We start from the raw sequence: 22,282 nt of genomic DNA on the forward strand, positions 1-22,282 counted from the left end.
ACCAAGATCTATCATTGGGTGAATCTTTTGCATCCTCAAAAAGAATGTGTTTTGATACATCTAGGACATGGATTTTATACGAACCAATGGATCGTGACAAGTCGTTACTACGTACTAGCAATGACTTCGTCTTTCATTACTTCATCCTTTCCATATCCCTCTTCCTTGTTCTCAGTTACTCATCAAATGACACTCAATTCATATCTTTCGCTCCATTCTCGCGGAGCGGCATATCAGGAAAAAAGTATCATGCATGATTGGATCGAAACCAGGCCGGATCATGATCCTTGTTTATTCAGCGGAATAACAAAACCACCACCTCCATTTTTGGATATTATATATGTTGCTGCCGAATCTACACACATCTCTATACGATTAAACCCCAAGTTCCGGTAAGATTTAACCCTTCCAAAACATCCCATAACTCTGCCACAAAGACCTTACCATGCCCAATAAATTTTGAGAACCCTCCAAGCTACTCACTCCTCTAAATTGGTACATGGCAAAAATTATTTGTTTACACAAGGGTGTAAACTACCTCTCAAACAAACAACTCAAGGATTTAAACTAAAGTTCTTTTTCCTTAATATTAGTATAGTAATGTTACCAATTCTTTCAACACAATATTAATAATGTTAAACTAATTCTATCAATATTTGTACTATATTTACAAGAAAAGACTTGTTTGTGTAAAATTGTTAAGACATGGTAAGGAAAAGTTGTAGTAAAATGGATCCAAAAATGATTTACAGGATAACAGTGCCTTGGCTGACAGATGAATACTTAAGAACATGGCATTCCATAGTTGCAGAAGCTAACAAAGATAACCATAATAATAATTTTGTCATTGAAAGTTATAAAACTAAGTACCAATTTCTATAATTGAAGAACCTAATTAAATACCTTCTCAAACAGAATCAACTACTTTTTAGAACACAAACCAAAATGTAATGTTATCTACCAGAGAAAATAGACATATAGGATCCTAAAGAGTAAGTAGAGGTACAATCAACATTACTAGACATAGGAGTCAATAACCTAGCTAGATTATTATGATCTGTAGGATCTTCATCATCAGCTAACATATCAACAAGAATCATTCTAGTACCTGGTGGCTCTTCCACACTCACTCTTCCTTCAAGCATATCAACAATTTCAACCATACTAGGCCTCAACCTTGGTTTCTCTTGTATACACCATAAACCAATAAACACCAATCTTTTCACTTCATTCTCATCAAAATTCCCACTTTCCACTACCCTTTTATCCACAATTTCCATCAATTTCCCTTCTCTCAATTTCTCATTCACAATCTTAGGAAAAAATTCCCACTTCTTCTTACTCTTATCTCTAGGATCTTCAACTTTAGAAACATTTCTTCTACCTCCAATCATCTCTAACAAAACCATTCCATAACTATAAATATCACTTTTCTCAGAAATTCCACGTTCCAATAACCATTCTGGTGCTAAATATCCTCTAGTTCCTCTTATTGTTGTCATAACTTGACTCTCATCTTTTCCAACAAGCTTTGAAAGACCAAAATCAGTAACAAGTGCTTTATAATTTTCATCAAGTAATATATTCTCTGGTTTCACATCAAGATGCAAAATTCTAGATCTACAATCATGATGAAGATAACTTAATGCTTTAGCAACATCAATAGCAACATTATACCTTAAATTCCAAGGTAAACAACCACATCTACGTGTCCTTGTAGTTGTTTGTTTCATAGGAAAAATCCAACAATCTAATGAACCATTTGGAATAAACTCATAAACAAGATATCTTGGTGGTGTTGGTGAATTACAATAACCAAAAAGTCTCACAAGATTAACATGCTGAACACTAGCAATAGCTGAAACTTCTGATCTAAATTCTCTCTCACCTCTTTCTTCACCATTAATTCTTTTCACTGCAACTGAAGTTCCATCATTCAAAATGCCTTTGAAGACTGAACCTGATGACCCTTTACCGATTACTGCTTGAAAATCATCGGTTGCTTCTTCGAGCTCTTTGTATCGAAATTTTGTTGGTACTCCTGCAATTTTTCTTAAGAAACTGTACTCAATTCTAAGCTCACGACCTTCTGATTTTAACTGTGATTCCAACACTTTTCTTCTGTTGTTGTAACGTTGTCTTATGAGTAAACATGAAAAGACAGCAAGAATTATTGCGATTGATGCGCCGCAGATTAAGAAGAAAGCTTTTGAGAGTTTTAAGGAAACACGACAAATGATTATCACTATTATTAAGGATATTACTGATATAACAGCAATCGTGTGTACTTTTCTGTCTTCCATTAAAACTTCATTTTTTTGAAACTTTGTGTTTTTGTTTTGTTTTATGAATCTATGGTGAAGGAGAAAGACACACTCTTTGTAATATGACAGGAACAGAGTGGGTGAGATAATTGAAAAATGTTTATGATTGGAGAAAATAAAAAAGAAATGTGTGACTTGTTTTAAATATGCATTTATTGTGTTATGACCATATTTTCATGTTCATGTTCATGTTCATGTTCATAATAGCTAAAAAGCTGAGATTTGGATTCAATTTATCATATTATTATATTGTCGTTGGTTAGAAATTACCAAGAAATTGACAAAAAGAAGAAAAGTTACAACTAAGAAATTTAAATATAATAAAATGGACATGTTAATGATTTAAATAAAGAGAAATATTTTATTAAAATTTGGCAATTAAATTTTTAAACTTGGTATAATGACGAGTAGTGAAGAAATTGGTTGAAGTGGGACAGGTTTGTGTTTTTAAGGAGCAAAGAATAGTTCTTGATGAAACGTGGACTTCGATTTGGTCAAGAATTGAGTTCCATAATAATAAGAATTGAGATATTGTTGACTTTGTTTGATTAATCAAATAATTGAATTCTACTGTGTAATGATCACAAGGGGAAGCTTCATATATCGCACGTGAAATTATGGTTGTTATTAACGACTAAGGACAATTCTTAAATGATAAAGAGGTTCAGTTTCAAAAAATAAATAAAAGTTTATACCGTCTATAAATTTTAAATTAACCGGTAAATACATCAAAATTATTAGGTCAGATCATAACTGTGTTTGAACTCAAACTTCTCAACTTTATATATATATAAATTTTCAATAGTTTATTATTTCGCATTCTATAAAATTAGCTGCTAAAGTTAAAACAATTAAGTTTGTATTTGAAGGTATTAAAAAAAAAATTCTCTAGATTGTCGGTGACTGGAAATTTTCAATTTTAACAATAACAAATACTTAAGTTTCAACGAAATCATAAACATATTGACTAATTTAAAAAAACATGCATGTAACTTTTTTTTTTTTGTTACGACACACATGTATATCTTGTATATGTGGGAAGTAGCATCAACATTCTTGCACTAACAATTTAGGCTCCTTAAGCTAGTGGTGGGCGTTCGATGTACGAGTAGCTGGCTTCCCTTAATGTTGCTCTGGCTGACTTGCCCGTTCCGTTTCTCTCCCGCTTTTTGGGAGGCTGTAGAACGGATGGCCGCCTATAGGTGGTAGGGTATGGTGGTGGGTGGTAACTCTTGCGTATGAAATTTTTTTAGTTGGAGGATGAATATTCACCTTTATGTTCCACATGTTTTTCAATATAGATTAATCATTGCTAAACAATGGTGTTTTTTTTGTTAGGTGTAAATTAAATATCAGCTATATGTAATTAAAAAGACTAATTTCTCGAGTCTTATAAGACTCAAATAGATGACTGAATTCCAATATCATATAAAAAGAAAGTCTTATTTGGTATTATTTGATAAAAAGATAGTTCCTACCAAGCTACAAACCGTAGAAACTAAGCTAGACTAAGAAGAAGAACAATAAAACTACTATTATGAAAATAAACATAAGTCTTTCATTTTTCATTCATCGATCCCAAATGACTAAAAGACTACACATAAATTATTCATAATGAATAATATTCTAATTGGACAATAAAGCTCAACTGAACAATTCAAAGACTAAAAATCCAACTAATAAAAGTTCAACTAAATACTACATCAATATTATTTAATTAACTAAATTAACCTCTATAATCTTATCAGTATTCCATCCCAAGTCATTGGGCCAAGTACGGTGTTGAGTCTTTGCAGATGATCATTCCATGTATTCATGACTCCATCATGAGATGAATGTGGAGATGGTAGCTAGACAGTGGTTGATTATCCATGACCTCTTTATTAATCCTCATGCAATTTGTATGATATGCATTTTGGTGTTTAAAATATGAGAAATTTTCACTATATAATCTTAAGGGCCATGCTAAAGTATCTCTAGTGTACTTATTAAATATAAAAAAAAATCAAAGATAAAATTAATTTTAAGAATATGATTTTTTTACATTTTTAAGGTATTAAAAAAATTATAAAATACATTTTTTTATTAGTATGCTTAATAAGTGCCCAAAAACACTAACTTTAGCATTTCTCTAATCTAATTAATATATCAAATTTATTACAAAAATATTTTTAATGTATCTTTAACAATAATTTCTAACACCAAATTAACTAACAAATGAAATTTTGAATACATAACTAATAACTAATGGATGTTACTGTAATCGGAAACGTATCAAAATGACTAATTTTTAATACCAATGGATGACAATTTGAGTATCAAATTTTAGTTGAGGGAAGACACATTTAAAGTTTTTGTTTGTAACTTTGCAGTATTCAGAAATTATAATGACAATATTTCATATGTTTATAGTCAAAATGACCATTTTTTAATATGTTACAATCATGTTATAAGGAGTTTTGACTTTTGACGATAGAGTTTAATTTATCTTTTATAGAAAAATAGTGTTGCAGGATATTGGAAGATCAAGAAGATTTGTGGTTTAAGGTGATGGTAACCAAACATCATGTGGTGGTTGAGACGGTTGGTTTGAATGTACAACGTTGGTTTGAGCACAATCTTAGGTGAAAGGTGGGAGAGATGATGAAAGGACATTCTTTTGGAAAGATAAGTGGTTGGGTGGGGAAATTATTTGTATTCGATTTGGTAGGTTATTCGATTTAGTTGTACGTTGATAAAAATATCTCGGTGGCTAAATGCATAGGAGGGGGTGGGGTGTTGAAGGGGAAGGGTGTGGAAGTGGTGTAGGTCTGTTGAGGGAGTGTTGTGCTGTTTTGGAAAAAATATTCTTGCGGATAAACATGCCAGATTAATGGAAGTGACAATCATAAGGATCATAAGGATGTTATATGGAACAATCGTCCCTATGAAGGTTTCTCTTTTTGCCTTGTGATTATTAACTAATAGGTTATCATTGAAGGATAATTTGGCTCGGATTGGAATGCTATCAATAGATCAGTTAGTGTGTACATGTGTTGGTGGAGTAGTTATGAAGATGTTGATCGATAAGGTGAAAAACTTAATCATGTTTAGGAATACGCCTTGATTGATTTGATTTTTTTTTTGGTAGACACATCTCGTGCTTAACTTATTTTAATATAATTATTTGACTTCTCAAGAAAAAAAAATACTCTTGCCAGAAAAAAATTACCCTAGCTCCTTATACTCGGACCAATTTGTTATTTAAATAGTTAGAATGATTTCTTTATAATTAGTCATTTTACTTTTTTTCTTTCAATTATCCATTTTTCTAACAAATCATTTTTTTTTCATTCAAAATATTCACAAATTAAAATCGGTTTTCTTCTTCAAATTCACCAACCAAAATATAAGATCTCACTCAAAATATTAAAATTATCTTTAAATAGAAACCACACATCCTATATTTTTTTTAAAAAAATTATTGAATTTCTAGTAAATTTTTAAAACTTGTACTAATCTTTTTATAATGGTGTGTCATGAATTCTCAAATACTTTAGATAGAAACTAGATGCTTAAAGGCTCAAAGAAAAAAATGACCTCCAAGACTTATTTATTTAAGTTTAAAAAGAGAGATTTGATTGGTTGAAAATTTTCCCAAACCAAAATTCCATATATTGATTATTTTAAAGGAAAGAGAAAAATAAATCCAATTGAAATATTTACTCTAAGTTAAGTGATAAAGTCTATGAAGCACCGACACCTCTATAATTAGGCATGTCGCGATGTCCGACACACGTATAACACTCGTACGACATGTGTCGGACAAAGTGTCCCAAAAAAATTCAATTTTTCTTTTACTCTGACACTCCTTTGATCGGTGTCCGACACCTGTAAAACACTCGTACAACACGTGTCGGACAAAGTGTCCCAAAAAAATTCAATTTTTCTTTTACTCTGACACTCCTTTGATCAGTGTCTGACACCTGTAAAACACTTGTACAACACGTGTCGGACAAAGTGTCCCAAAAAAATTATTTTTTCTTTGCTTATACTCTCAGACATATCTATACAAGTGTTAAAGATCTGTCAAACAATAATATTGATCAATGCGGGATTGAAGACATTACATTTTGACTACAATGTTTTTAATTTTTTCGATACCAGATGAATAAATAAAGGTAAAATATTATCATGTCTTGTTTTAAAACTTTTTTTAAGAAATAACTTACTTAACTTAGATTTACATGTATATATTTTGACTCTTAATTTATATTTTTTATAAACATGTAGCGGTGTCGGTATCCTATATTTTTTACATTAGCGGTGTTGCCGTGTCTGTATCGATGTCGCCGTGTCCATGTCAGAGTCCATGCTTCATAGGATAAAGTAGAAGTAGATACATTATACTCCCTCCAACTTAAAATATAACTAAAAATGTTTTAGTCAACAAAAGTGAACGTACTTTTGTCCAAATTTTGAACCAAAAACATAAAAAAAAATTAACTTACTTTTCCTTATATTTTGAGATGAAGCAAGTACGTATTTTGTTTTCCTTCGCTTGATGATCGTTAGTGGAGCTTGTATAAGAAAACATGGAAAAAAAATGGCATACTACCTATATGACTATATCCTACACGTTGAACTAGAAATTGGTTCAACTGCCTAACACAATTGATTAGTCCAAAATTCCCAATTATCAAGTCAAATTACTTTACTGATCTGGTAAAGTTAGTGAAAGAACAATTTTGATTAATTATTAGAAGCCATTGCTAAAGAAGGACTGCCTAGGTTTGTGTGGTCACATACCAAATTTCATTCAATCGACTTATTTAATTCACAACACTAATCATATTATTATATATACTATTATATACTTTCTCAGTCCCAACTTATAAGAAAAAGAAATTCAATTTTTTATTCCAAATTATATAAAAGAAAATCAAAATTTCTCTTTTTCAAAAATTATTTCTATTTATTCGTATAAAATTAAATTCAATAATATGATTTGTTATTGCTTGTCCTATTTTTGTGTATCTCTTATGACTTGTGAAGGTGTTTTGTTTTGATCCATCCAATAAGTGCATGCACATGCAATGCCTTTAATTACTCCACAAGCTTCTTTTAGCCCAAGCCTTAAATCTATAGTTTATTTGTTGACTTCTAAATCCCATCTTTACTTTAGTCTCTAAATTGTAACCACAGCAAAGCACACATCAATTACACCACATTCTGAAAACCAAATTCAGATCAACCGCGATCAGAGATTTTACACATTCACATAGTCAAAATATCGATAGACATATGATCAAAATTAAACAATCAAAATTGAAGTTTAATATTATAATTTATTTAGCAAAAACTAATATGTGTGTATTTTTTAGACCGTTTGATTTTGACCAAACAACTATTAATATCTCGATTGCATGAAAGCAAGAAACAAATCCCTCTTTAGTAAGCAAACCTTTTAAAAGGTAGCTTTGAACTAAAACAACTCCAACTTAGTTTATATATACACACATGTTACATACTAATTTGTTATATATCTCAAATCGTTCCTCTAACAAATAATGCATAGATCTTCTTCATATAGTACTATTGCAAGAGTATCTGATGAATTCTCTGTTGATCTTACACAAAGTACAGTTTTAGCAGCTTCTTCTTCATCTCTTAAAATGGCAACTCCAAATGGATTACCAATACATCGCTCTGTTTCTGATGGTTCCAATTCAAAGAAGGAAATCCCTTTTCATGGTAAGTCATCAACAGGACAACAAGTTGTTCATCTCATACCTGTTGTGCTTATCTTTTGTGGTTTAGTTCTTTGGATTTTCTCTCATCCTTGAAATGTATATGTATACCACACATGAGGGGAAAATAAATGAGAATTTCATTTCTTTGTTTCTCAAGTTTTCTCTTTACTCCCGAACCAGATTAGGTGGTTCAGTGAGCCGAATATGGTGAAGAAAAAAAATTCTCTTTACTAATATATATAGTTTCTTCATTTTATGTATATCTATTATATACAATATTACAATCTTCATTGTTTACTTTTATTTGGATGATTATGCACACCCTTTTTACGTATGTAGATCTCTTACAACTGTTGTACAGTGCAACAAGGATAAAAAATTGTTAGATTTCGTTTAACTTCTAAAGCTAACAGTTTCTTGCGTTGTTGCACCATAAATATTTGTTTGGAGTTTGTATCAAATTCAAATTGGATATATAAATGTGACCTATAATAACATATAGTAATTGTACCTAGGCATGGTTTTTCTTCTTATTATTCTTTTGAATTTTCGTCAACCTTATAGTTTATATTTATGGTAAGAAACTTTAATTTGTTGAGAAAAACTTTTGAATGAAAAGAGTTCATCAAATTAATAATGAAACAAAAGAAATATGTAGTACGTAATGGTATATTCAATATATGAAGAAAGAGTACTGTTAAATATAACTTTTCTTAGGACCGGAGGAATTAGTTTTTTATACTTTTGAGTTCTCGATCTTTGTCATAAATAAATATTTTTCATGAAAGATTTCTTTACCAATATTAATAAATTAAATGTCTTGAATATGACTAATGTAATTCTTAGAAATGAATATTGGACCTGACTTATTCTTACAAAATCGACTTGTAAGGTGATGATTGTCTCTTCTTTATAAACACTTAGTTAGGCCATATCGCAACCGATATGAAACTTCTTAACACACCCCCTCACGCCAAACGCTATGTGCTTGTTAAAAAAAAAAAAAAAAGAAGCAGAATTTGGTCAAACTATACTACTCACACCATCAATCCAAATTATTGCCCACATTGTAAGAAAAATAAAACTATAGCTAACTGCTCAGATATTCTCACGATGAGTATTTTAATAAATCTTTTCCCATTTTTAAGATTTGCTTTAATAATTGATATATGTCGATTTTACACATACTTTCAATCATATCAGACTATAATGCCACTTTTATATATTAGTTTATAAAATATGATCACAAATTTTAAAATGATATCATTTAATTGGATACACGTATAAAATAGATTTATATTGCTAATATATATAAATTAATTCTAAAAAGAAAATAGATCATATCGATAGATTTTTAGATTTAATTAAAATTGAAAATGTAATAAAAATATGAAAATCGTGTGAATGAAAATGAAAAAAAAAAAATGCTAATGAAAATCAGTCGTAAAAAAGTTTAATCAACTATATTGTGATCTCTTTAGTAAATAATCTGTAATTAATATTTTTATAAATGAGCTTTCAAAGTTTGTTGCAACCCTAAGGGTAAAAAAAACATAATAGTACATGATAGAACAACATAATACAAGACAAGACAAAACTATACTAGAGAGATATATGGCGATAATATCTTTATTCGAAAATAAAATGAGTATTTTCATATTGTTTATAGTTATACTGTGGACAAAAAGTTGTCCTGTGGTTTAGTAAGGGACAAAAAATCTTGTTTTTATCATGTCTCTTGCTACCTAATTTTTTCAGTCTCATAATCAGTTTCAAATCAAACAGGGTACAACAAAAGTTGTCCAGTTTAGTCCCCTATTTTTTAGCAGATCAAACGCAAAATGCATCAAAATTAGGGATGATAATTAGCAGGGTACACAAACTCATACTACGTGGATAATAACCTTTGTATTTATACTCATATCATCTGAGTATCTAAATACTCATACTCGTCTCTGTTACCCACAATTTCCTTAAAAATAAATTAATCAATTATAAAATATTATATTATTGGAATAAAATTCAAAGATTTTAATATTGATTTATAAAAAATTAAAAACAAAATTATTACTACTATAAGCTTATGCTAAAGTTTATATCTTTTATGATATATATTCACATTGTAATTGTCATTAAAAAATGGTTAACGACACAACTTATTGTCTGTTTGTCGTTCAATCAGGTATAATTATCTTACATATTATTTATATAATAAGATAAATAAAATAAATAAATAAATATAGATTACGCTGATATGAAGTTTAGTGGGTATAACATATTCATAACCGCTTATTTTTGTGGATAATTATTCATATTTATGTTTGTATTCAAAATTCGAATTTTTATTCTATCTATTATAAATAGTTTTTTAGGGTATCAACCGAGTATTAGTCAATTGTTATCCTTAATCGAAACTCAACTCGTCTAAATTTTTTATTAAATAAAAAAACAATAAAAAAAAATTTGAAAGAGAAGACGGATGACACAAGGAATGAAATATTTTTTTAGACAGAACAGTTAATTCCCAACCTAACAAGCTATTCTTAGCCAGTTGGCAGCTTAGCAATCAAAATTTCAGCTTTGTAAATTAAGCTTCTTTTTTATTACTAAAATCACACCCTAATTTAAAACTTAAATAAACAACAAAATTTAAATTAAACAAACAAACAAAAATTAACCATAATTATCTTAATCAATCAAATTATAAAAATAAAAAAAAGATTAAAACAAAACAAAGGTTTCTGCAACAACCGCAAAATCATCATAATAACAAAGAGAGAGTGAAAAAAAATAATCAACAGAGACGAAAAGATCGTCTTCTCCATCGGAACAAGGTCACTCAATTTTCTTCTTCTCTACCATTTCATCTTACTATTTCACTTTCCTTCGCTTAATTAATCATTAATCATTTTTATCAATTTTAATCTTTTTTATTTTTTTATCATTGAGCTTTTCATTATCAACTTCAGCATCATAATTTCTTCATCTTTATTTTGTTGCTCAGAATAATAATGCTACAAACAGATTATTAATAATTCTCTTATCAGGTTCTGTTATTTATCAGTTTTTTTTTTTATAATATGAAAATTTTCAATAATAGAAAAGAAAGAACCTTGAAAGTTTGGATAATAACTTGTATAAAGCATAGTGGATCGGATTCAGCATTGAAATTTGATGAAATCTGTTGAATGACATTTGTTCTGATTATGATCAATAATCACTTTTTTTTCATTACTGATTAATTTGTGTATGTTACATTTAATTTTCAATTATACTGTTTTTAATTTGAATATAAACTGTATCAACTTTTGTTTTGTTTGGTTTGGTTTTCTGTTTTTGTTTTTGCATAATCTAAATATTCACCATGATAATTGGATTAAAAAAAACTAATTTTTTCTGGTCTTACAAGTCAAGATCTATATTAATTCAAAGTAAAAGTTTTGGATTAATGTTTTTGTGATTATTGTTATCTGTATATGGATTCTAGTTAGTTTATGTGTCTATTCTATTTATTGATTGCTTTGATCGTCAATTTAATTGGTTCTAAATGTTGATAGTGATTAGAGGTTAAATTTTAAATTTTTTCCTTTTTTATTATTGTTGAATTGTAAGTAGTTGACAACTATCATTGTAAAAATTCGATATTTTGTTATGTTTCTTGTTTTGATTTTGTTTTTGAATAGAATGTGACTTGGTTGAAATTTTGCAGAAATATATAGCGATCATGAGGTTCAAGAAAGGGACTAAGGTGGAAGTGTTAAGCAAAGCTGAGGTGCCATCTGGCTCCTGGATATGTGCTGAGATAATCCTTGGTAAGGGGCGTCGTTACACTGTTAGGTATGAAGGATTTCTAGGTGCTACCGATGAGGAAATTGTGGAGCGAGTTTCAAGGAAATCCATAAGGCCGTGTCCGCCTACACTTGAACTTGTGGAGAATTGGACTCCTGGTGATATTGTAGAAGTGTATCAGAATTTCTCCTGGAAGATGGCCACAGTTTTGAAGGTTTTGGGGAAAAAGTACATTTCTGTTAGACTACTTGGATCTTCTTTGGAATTTCAAGTGACCAAATTTGACATTCGGGTCAGACAGTCATGGCAACATGACAAGTGGTTTGTGGTTGGAAAGGTACCTTTATTTTCCCATCTTAATCTTTTCGTTTTTTTCTTTCATTTGTATTGTTATGTGCCCTTGGCGTTACAGATGTTGTAGAAGATCATATTTTGTGTCTGGATCATACTATGCTATTTTATGAACTGATATTTATCGTTGTCCCATTCTCAGGGTTCTGCAAGCTGTGATAATGGAAAACGTTTTAGTGCGCAACTTCAGAAGATAGCTACAAAGACAAATCTATCAGCTTCCAATTACTATCAGCCTGAAAAGAAAGAACTGAATAATCTGGAATCCTGTCCTGTTTCTTTTAAAACATTGAAACGAGGACGCCATTCACAAGTTGAGGTATATGCTGAACCTATGCCAAAGTTAAGAGCAATTGACAATGAAGGAAGATGTTATAGAGCAAGAGTTGGAAATCCACCCACACCACTTAAACATGTACAAAATGTTAGTTTTCCAAGAGATGTGCCAGCTGAAGAATATATGCATGCTTCTGTATACAACAGGAAAGCTGGGATTGTTGATATGGACATTGAGAGGAGGAAACAAACTGCTGCTGTTGGTTGTTCATTCGGACAAAACTTTGAATCAAACTCTGCCGATAGTGATACATGCTCTGTTGGTAGTTGTAGTATCACCAGTGGGAATTCCTATAAATTGCAATTTCCTATATATGCAGGTCCATTTGAAGATGTAGACAGTTCATACAGCGATGCTGAATCTACCTGCGAGAGGGGATACATGGAAGCAACTTGCTCCCCTCCCACAAAACGACAATTGGCAACAAAAATTCATAGGTTAGAGTTGCATGCCTATCGTTGTACAATTGAGGCATTGCATGCATCAGGACCTTTAAGTTGGGAACAAGAAGCATTAATGACAAACCTCCGTCTTTCACTCAACATATCAAACGATGAACACTTAATGGAGCTAAGAAACTTGATTTCTTCTGAAAATAGTATTCCTTTCAGATGACATGAATTTTTCTCTCTTCTACTTAAGACCTTTTCCTCAGGGATAGAGTTCCATACTAGTTTCTTGATAGCCTCATTCAACTGTAAGAAGAAAAATAAATATTTCTGTCCATTTATGTTTTATGATTTAGTAATGTAGATGCTAAACACTGAATAAATGATCATTTCTGATCTCTTTTTAATTTGTTCATTTATCCTCTTAATTCCCGTTGAGCTTATTCTGATATATACTTCACCAGGTTTTTTCGTGAACCTTTATAACATTGTAGATGTATTGTAGATGTTGTAAACATGTGGCAGACATGGTATGCCTACTGATATTTGAAATTAAGTGCTATGTTTAAATGTAGATTTATCATTGTGGCTCAATGATTAATATGCTTTTTGGGACTTGTGTATGTGTGAGTTTTATATTTCATGCTAAGTTGAGTTTAAAGGATGTTTTGCATTTATTTCAAAGCTCTATAACTAGAAAGAAACTTTTGTTTGCTTTCTAAAATTGTACATACAAGCAACACCATATGAGAGACCTACCTTGTGTAATACTTGTCTGTTACTCCATAATTTGAAAGTGTAAACAAAATCATTTAATGATACTAGTAATGCTTCTGCATTTTCCAGGGACAAGTTTGAGGCACATAGATGTTGCTTCGAGATGTCTACATATGATATCGGTGCTTGCCACCTTTCTCTTGATCTAGACAAGGGATGGCATGTATATTATGTGGCTGTTGATATCTACATTATAGGAATGCAGAGTTCTCGCATTCTTCCATTTCAGGCCTCCTGTGAGCCTCGGATTTCTGTTCTGTGGAAGGATGCATGCTCAGAAACTTGTGGCTACCATGGGGTTACCTTTTATGTGATTCTATATTTTCTGTGTTCATTTATTGTTGATGCATGTCTCACTATCAATGTGTTGCTACTAAAATAATCGCTGCTATTTCCTATGCATACACTCACACATTGAAACCTAGTAATTGGTTAAAATGTTAATAGTGGACAACTTTAGAATGCTAATTTTATTGTAACTACTAACTAGGGTAGAAGAACTTCGCAACGGGTAAAATGGGTATTTTATGTATTGGTGAACAGATGATATCACACAAACTAATAGTAACATAAATCAGATGTCTCAATGCATAAAGAAATAGCAATTTTCAATTAAAAAATAACAAACAAACAAAAAAACTCAGGACCAATTGATGACCACTGCAGTAGAAATTGCAAGTTGAAAAGGGTTTAGTTTCTGATGTGGATACACAGCCATGGAAAATTTTCACTTTCTTTAAAATTATTAGCAACTTATCTGAAATTAGATTATCCTTTCTGTCATGCTTCTTTGAACAATGTTGTTTCAGATTTTCAATTCTTGTGCATTTCTTACAAGTAACGTGATCATGTGTTTTTTCCCTTTGTGTCTCTAAGCTGACACATTAAAGTGAGCATTGGTTTGCTGCTAGTGCATTACTGCTCAACAATGATCAACTAGCACAAGGTCACTGTGGCTTTTGGAAGAACAGCACAACCTCAATAAACCCAGAATAGCACAAGGTATGGTTATGTAGGAATACTCTATATGTTCATTTTAAGCATAAATTCCCCAATTTTGAGAGCAACATGCATATTTAACTGCATATATTTTATACTCTATATTAGCATATCAATTTTTCAAGCTAGTTTTTCATAAATCATAATGCCAAATTTGCCATTGCGATGATACGGTATTTTCCTAGTATACTCGTGATTGACTATTGCCATATGCTGCTGACCATGAGGTTAACAGCCAGTTTTTACAAACTCTGAATATGTTGTAACTTGTTCTCTAACATGACTGTATACATGTTGCATACAAAATATAAAAAATTCCGCGTAAATGTCCAGCACTTCAGAAAGAGTATTAAAATGGTCTTTTATACTAATACAAGGCAGAGCTCTATACTGAGGTAACAATATGTTATTTGGTTACATTCACTCACCAAAACCATGTTCCATGGCATGCTTGTTCCAATTATTAATATTCTAAGGGTTTTCCTACTGAAAATCTGAGACTATCAGAAAAGAAGAAAGCCAATCATTAACGGCCATGCCAAGACGAGCAAGTCTTATTTGAACAAAGCTAAGTGTGGGAAGCCAGGACATCTTTTTGTCGCCTAGATGGACCTTCGGCCCCCAAAGCCTTCAATCCGACATTGCTTGAATTTTATTTTATTTATTGAAACGGTCAATGTTAGTTGTTAATTACTTGAATTTATTATTACATTTTGTTCCAAAACAGAACGAAATTTCTTTGTAAGTATTAATGAAATAGCTTCATATTTGGAACAAAATTTCTTCGTAAGTATTGATGAAATAGCTTTATATTTGGATTGAGATTGCTTGGATTTAATAATGTTAGATGTTTGATCTGTACTTTAGTTACCCCAGGTTGTTGTACAGAAAAAATCTTTTCAATACCAAAAGGAAAACCCACTAGTGATTTAACATATGACTAAACTATCATATTTTCAATCATAAATTCATAATGAAGCAACATTGTTCAACTAAAGATGAGGATAAAGACACTTTTGTGAGTATGCTACAATGGTGTGAAACTGAAGCTAACGTGATTAAACCAAATTCCGGCTCAAAAATTTTAATAATCTGTATGTGGCAATTTTGTATGAAAACATTCCACTTGTGAAGAGATGTAACTCATGTTTTGTACTGTGTGATAGGGGTGATCATGAACCCGAGACCCGACTCGAAACCGATATAACCGACAACACATTGAAGCATTCGGTCGGGTGCGGGTCGGGTCTCGGGTCAACAAATTGCAAAAAACCAGGCATGAACAGTTGCATACGGGCGGGTGCGGGTCTCTAAAATTCTATCTCTCCATAACCAAAACCGACCGAACAACCATTAGTTGAAAATTAATTTTTTTCCTTCTCTCCCTCTCAATCTCATATACTCTTCTCTTTGTTATTTTTATTCATCTTTTATATAAGATAAAAATGTTATATTTTACAAAGCTTATAATTAATAATATGGTGATGAAGAAGGTGGGAAAAATATTCTAATATATATATATTCTAGATCTATTTTAATTTCTACGTCTCTTCTACTTGATATTTTATTATCTTTAGATCTATATATTGAAAGAAAGTAACTGCATTTAACCCTCTTTGCTTTTTAATTTACTTCGTCTATCTTTTGTTGCATTGTGTACGAGGTATTAAACTATTCGAAAATTAGAAATTTTTGGAGAATGAAGGAGTTTTAGATGTAAACAAAGTTTCGATATAACCCGTAATAACCGACCCGTTCAACCCGCCACCCGTATGACCCGAACCCGAACAAACCGAAGATATAGACGGTCGGAATTGGGTCCAAATTAAATGGTTTTGGTTTTTATCGATTTAGTGATTTTCAACCCGAACCCGACCGAAACTGACCGATGCTGAGGCCTACTGTGTGATATCTTATGATGGTGTTTTATATATAGTATAGATTTTCCATTCTAAGAAAATAAGACAAATAATTGAAAAGATTATTATAGAATATAGTTGTCACAAGAATGAGACGTTCCTACTTCCTTCATGCAATCCTGTGCAGACTTGTTAGCTAACAACAATTTGACTCCTTGTAATTTAAAATTATTATTTTTTTAAAATTGAATCCTTATAATCTCTACAACTACACAAATGCAAACCAACAAATAGCAAAAAAAAACAGGTGTCAATCTTTAAGCTACTCCACATAGGATTTTAACTTTCATGTTTAGACAAAATTTTAACCTCATTTAGGCAATGTTTTCAAAATTGATGATGGAGGGAAAAAAAGTGTGAAGAAATTATCAAAGGGCCACAAAATTGGGTCGAAAATGCAAGGCCCGGTCCAAAAAGCCCACATGGATGGCAAGCAAACAAAATCTGGTCAGAAGCAAAAGGGTCTTGTCGTTTTCACGATGCTGTGCAACCTCCTCTGCCCTCAATTCAACTTTATCAGGAAGCTGCAACCCACAATTCAAATTTTAAATTCAAATCAATCTCTCTCTCTCTCCCTCCCTCTTCTTTCACGTTCATTTAACATTCTTTCTCCTCCGTCCGTTTCTCTGCTTCATCTCCGACCAGGTAACAATTTCTCTCTTTGGATTGCTCAAGTGTTTTTTCTCTTCTCAATAGTTTATCTAATGCCTTTAAATCACTCCCAATTTGTTTTCCCTTTCACAGATTCTATTCCATCACAATCTTCAGGTAATAATTTCCAAATTTCATTGTTAAAATATTTTACTATAATAATTGTTTTTCTAACTCTATTGATTTCAATGTTTGCTTTAACTGGTGTTCCTAATTTGTTTTTATTTTTTTCTCACTATCACAATCATGTACATGGGGATTTCATACTATTAGGGTAATTTTCATGAATTTGTTTTGACTATGAGTAAATTTTTATGAAGTTACATATTTCTTATAGCTTTGTTAAGCTTTCAATTGCTTTTCATGGAGAAAAGGAACTTATTGGTGTGTTATTGGCTGTTAATGGTATAAAAAACCTTTTAATCAGATGATTTTTTTGTCAATTGTTGTTTTCACTTTTAACTTGCCTTGAATTTCTAAATGATGTAACCGTGTTTCTATCTTTTAGTTAATAATCCCTACTTCTTAGGAGATCAAAACAACTATCCCGTTCCTTCCTAATGTGATGAGAATTTGCTTCATCTTTTCTCAATTTTTTTTTTATTGTTTATATATGAGATGACTTTTTATTTACTTGCTTTTTGTTCTAATTTGTTGCCTAATTTATTTGTTCTTTAACAAGTTAATCAATTATTTTTTTGTTTCAAGTTGTGGTTAGATGATTTTTTGAAGTTTCTGGTCGATGTGCATCTACATTATTGTCAGAGGTAAAAGCTTAATTTTCTTGGTAATGATACACAAAACATAGAGCTTTGTTAAGCTTTCACGTGCAGTTCATGGAGAAAAGGAATTCATTTGTGTGTTATTTGGTGTTAATGGTAAAAAAACCTTTTAATCAGATGATTTTAGTTAATAATCCCTACTTTTTAGGAGATGATGATGTCACCAATTTGATTCATTGATTTCTCTATTACTGTTTGTTTAGGTTCACAAACCGAGCGACGACAAAGATCGATGAAGCAGAGCACACAACTGCAGTGAAGGTAAGCACTTCAGATCCATTTCCATTTTCGGATTCCAGATCAATTCTATTTTTATTCTATGGTGATGTTGCTTCTTACTCTACTGCCGTTTTTTTTTTCTATTTTTTTTAATGTTCAATCAGATATTGCCGCTCATGAATTTGAGGAAAAGGTATGCAATTTAACAGTATTAGCTTTTGTTTGATGGATTTGGAGGGAGAATGTCTGGTATATAAAAAAGAAAAGAACCAATAACTCAATGTATGATGAAATCCTTCGGTGTGGAGTGGAATGTTTGATAAGCATTTTTTAACTAATTTAAAAAGTATTTTCCATTAGTGATTGGTAATATTTCTCTTTATCACTAATTAATGAATTTCTCAATGTATGATGAGATCATTTATGTAGGTTTTCTTTCTTATTATTAGCTTCATTTTGATTTCCACTTTGTCTCTTTCCACAAAATTGGGGATGTATCAAGAAACTAGGAATAGTGACTGTTAGTTTGATTCAATCTATTAAGATATGTCTTATTAGTAGGAAATTTAAGTTAGTGCTTCATTTGCATGAACAAACCTTCCTATTTTTTTTAACCATAAACACATAAGTTGATAATTTCAAAATTAGCCTTTGTTGATATATAGCACCTTATTGAAAAGGAACTAATATGCATCAGCTCTGTTTTGGAGGTTGTGGTTTAATTTCATGCCTTGAGTGATCATAACATGATTTATTATTGAGAGTACTTTGTCCGTTAAAATAATTTGTATATATGGTATGATTTGCACCTGTGTATCTTATAATAAGATTTGAACCATGTCTTTCATAAACTTGATTAGGTTCCTTTTGCAGGTTCTACTAACCGAAATTAATTCAAGATTTTTCATTTTACTTGAGAAGAGACTTTTGGTTGTGGAAAAATGATTTGCTACACCGCTGCTACAAATATCAACTACAACTGCAGAAGTGAGAGATGATGACGGAGTTTGAATGGTCACATTTAGGTAAGTTGAACTTTTTTTGGCTTTGTCAGTTTATGTTAACCTCAAACAGTCACAAAGATGAACATTTGAATTCACATGGTTTAAGAAAACTCATTGATTGAAATGCTATAGTATTTTTTATGTGTTGAATGTTGAATTAGAATTTGGAATGTTATATTAGATGGAAAAGTTAGTTATACTAGATAATTGTTTTGATTGTCTATATAAGTTTGTGTTTGATTTTCAAAATGTTGGACTACATGAATGTCTACATGAAAAGTTTTTCCTTCTATTTTTAAAATAGCATATTTAACTTTGTTTATGTCTCATCATGTCATTTACTTTTATTTATAAATATGTTTGTTCCCTGCTATATTTTGAGGAGAATGAATATGATTGAATTTAATAGATTTTATTTTACTCTTTGTAGAGATTAGAGAACATGGATGCTGTGATGGAGCTCCTGCCTTAGAAAGATAGACTTAAGAGTCTATGGACGGTTCACATACTAATCAAAGCTTTAGGAAATATGTCCAGTTAAACATAGGTGAGAATCAAGAAGAATGTTATCTTTTGATTACTATTGCTTTTAATGTGTAGCCAAAAATCAATAAGAAACTTAGCAGCATCAGTAATGGGTAGTTTGAACATTGATATTAGTAGCATAGGAATACATGGGATGGGATGGGCTGGAGAAGAAGCATGATGACTGACCTATATATTCATGTGCTTAAATATTCAGAACCTATATATTCATGACCTATATATTCAGAACACAGTGTCACGTCACTTTCATAAATGTTTTCCTTTTTTTCTTTTCCTTCACACATTGCTTTCCTTCTTGTCTTTCTCCATCCCATTTTGGTGAAAAACCAAAAGCTACTTTGCAATCCTATTCTACAATGCTTTGACCAATGCTTTCAAAATCTAAATTTCAAAAGTCCCTCCAAAATAATTCTCCTCCATTTGCTACATTTCATTTTCTCTTCAATTTTTTGTTTGTGGTCCTTTTGTCTCACTATAGTGTGATACTTTTTGTTTAGTGAATTTGTTTAAGAGAATCAAAGCAATGGATGATTTCTGCTCTGTGTTTATTACTTTCAAGAGATTGGCTTATCTGTTCCAATTCATAAGCACCTGAAAAGGCCATTAGTAAATGGTTTTCAAGATTTAACTTCATTTTACTTGATACTTTTACTTTTGTAGCACTATTTTAAGCATGTGCATTATTTCTCAAGTATTTATATCTTAAAGGTCTGTTAGAAAAGTGATCAGCATATTGAACTGCACACATTAGCATTTAGTAATCAAGGGAATTTAATTCAATTGTTGAATGAATCACACACACACACACACATATGTCCTGATAAATTTGTCCAGTGGTTGTTTTTTATGAAAATGAAATTTTTGGTTTTGGTTTAATTGCAACTTTTGGATGGGGTTTGAATTGGTATAAGTTCACAAATTCTTTGTTTAGCATAGTTGTGTCATGAATTATTATCCCTCTTTAATTGTGGTTACTGGTTAGGGATAATTATTTTAAGATTGTTTGAGCTTGCCCTTGATTAGAATATATTTGCTTTAAGATTATTTTAATTGTGTCTGCTATTTCTCTTGGCTAATGATGTTATAATTTGAGATTTTGGATAAAATCTCTGCAGACGGTGGTATTTGCTGAACATAGTGTTTTTTTCTACCACTATCACTAAAGAGTAAAGGGTATTAGTTTACAATGACGAAAGCAACTCCAACAATATAAAATATCTTATATTATATCATCAATGAAGTTATATAAAGCTATATTTGTACTTTGAAGGGTGTTTGGTAGTCTAAGGTTTTGCTTTTAGTTTTATCATCACCAGCACATTGTCTTCTGTTATAATTTTGTCATTTACTATTTTTGACATGGGTGTGGAATGGTTGTACGTAGGAAAGAGGTAGGATGAAGGGAGGTTAGAAAGGGAGATAGCATCAACACAAATTGCTAAAGAACAATGAGATCATTTTGAGGACTATATTTAGTTTTATAGTGTGTATTATTTCTTTGAATTTCCTTTCCATTACTTAATTTCATTTTATTATTACTACTACTTAATTTCATTTCATTTTATCATTTTAAGGGGAAAATTACAATGACCTCGCCTAAATTCTATTGTAATAGACACAAACCTCCTCTAAAGTCTATTGAATAGACAAACACCTCCCCTCTAAACTTACACCGTTTATTAATCTGTTAATTTTATTATGATGATAATCTATCTCCACTGAAACCTTGAATATCGTACCATTGTTCGAACCTTCTCAAATCATTTTTCCTATTTTAACTCTACTATTATTAGTTTTCAATTGAAGAATAATCATCCTATTTTATGTTTATGCGTATTTTAAGTTTTTCATATAATGTATTGTTTTGATGAATTAGTCTTCAAATAGTTTTTGTTTAGTTTTCTATATACCAATAATATTAGTAAATGAATTTCATGTCACAAGGAAATTGAGTAATATTTCACACTTAATTGGACTAATTACGAATTAATAATTATACGCATAAATAGGTGAATATATCAAAATTGAGTAATATTTCACATTTTTAATTGAATTTATAATTTCATAATGTAACCGTGTAATATGATATATCTTTTGCCATAAATAAATTTCAAATTTCGTATCTCTTGAAAATGCACAGGGACTGTATGATTTTATGTACACTTTATCATACGTTCTATGTTTTGTGCATCCATTTTGTCTATCCATTCAAGATTACATTAATTTTTTAATTGAATTTATAATTTCATAATGTAACCGTGAAACATGATATATGTTTTCCCATAAATAAATTTCAAATTTCGTATCTCTCGAATATGCACGGGGACTGTAAGATTTTATGTAGACTTTATTATAAGCTCTATGTTTTGTGTATCCATTTTGTCTATTCATTCAAGATTACATTAATTTTTTAATTGGATTTATAATTTCATAATGTAACCGTGTAATATGATATATCTTTTG

General features: G+C 30.8%; 2 protein-coding genes and 1 long non-coding RNA gene across 4 annotated transcripts; 2 read left to right on the forward strand and 1 right to left on the reverse strand.

Moving 5' to 3' along the window:
• Window positions 1-711: 711 nt before the first annotated feature.
• Window positions 712-2,535, reverse strand: LOC123881685 (probable receptor-like protein kinase At5g20050). Its single transcript, XM_045930407.1, has one exon. The coding sequence runs from the start codon at window positions 2,301-2,303 to the stop codon at window positions 954-956; it is 1,350 nt and encodes a 449-aa protein (XP_045786363.1). The 5' UTR covers window positions 2,304-2,535; the 3' UTR covers window positions 712-953.
• An 8,225-nt stretch (window positions 2,536-10,760) lies between these two features.
• Window positions 10,761-13,496, forward strand: LOC123924595. Its single transcript, XM_045977540.1, has 3 exons — window positions 10,761-10,890; window positions 11,766-12,182; window positions 12,339-13,496. The coding sequence occupies exons 2-3, from the start codon at window positions 11,781-11,783 to the stop codon at window positions 13,146-13,148; spliced, it is 1,212 nt and encodes a 403-aa protein (XP_045833496.1). The 5' UTR covers window positions 10,761-10,890; window positions 11,766-11,780; the 3' UTR covers window positions 13,149-13,496.
• Window positions 13,497-17,109: 3,613 nt separating this feature from the next.
• Window positions 17,110-21,693, forward strand: LOC123919662. 2 transcript variants are annotated; one of them, XR_006813293.1, is made up of 8 exons: window positions 17,110-17,262; window positions 17,362-17,385; window positions 17,977-18,146; window positions 18,254-18,311; window positions 18,434-18,462; window positions 19,143-19,294; window positions 19,704-19,820; window positions 21,204-21,693. It is a non-coding gene; the product is annotated as an uncharacterized LOC123919662 (long non-coding RNA). The 2 variants fall into 2 exon arrangements; XR_006813292.1 differs by having other exon boundaries at window positions 17,112-17,262; window positions 17,977-18,035.
• The last annotated feature ends 589 nt before the right edge of the window (window positions 21,694-22,282 follow it).

The sequence above is a fragment of the Trifolium pratense genome, linkage group LG4 (genome assembly GCF_020283565.1).
Source record: "Trifolium pratense cultivar HEN17-A07 linkage group LG4, ARS_RC_1.1, whole genome shotgun sequence".
NCBI lineage: Eukaryota > Viridiplantae > Streptophyta > Magnoliopsida > Fabales > Fabaceae > Trifolium > Trifolium pratense.

Coding starts and splice junctions, on each gene's coding strand:
- LOC123924595 (XM_045977540.1), top strand. CDS start 11,781: ATGAGGTTCAAGAAAGGGACTAAGGTGGAAGTGTTAAGCAAAGCTGAG. Junction 12,183..12,338: donor AGTGGTTTGTGGTTGGAAAG/GTACCTTTATTT, acceptor TCCCATTCTCAG/GGTTCTGCAAGCTGTGATAA.
- LOC123881685 (XM_045930407.1), bottom strand. CDS start 2,303: ATGGAAGACAGAAAAGTACACACGATTGCTGTTATATCAGTAATATCC.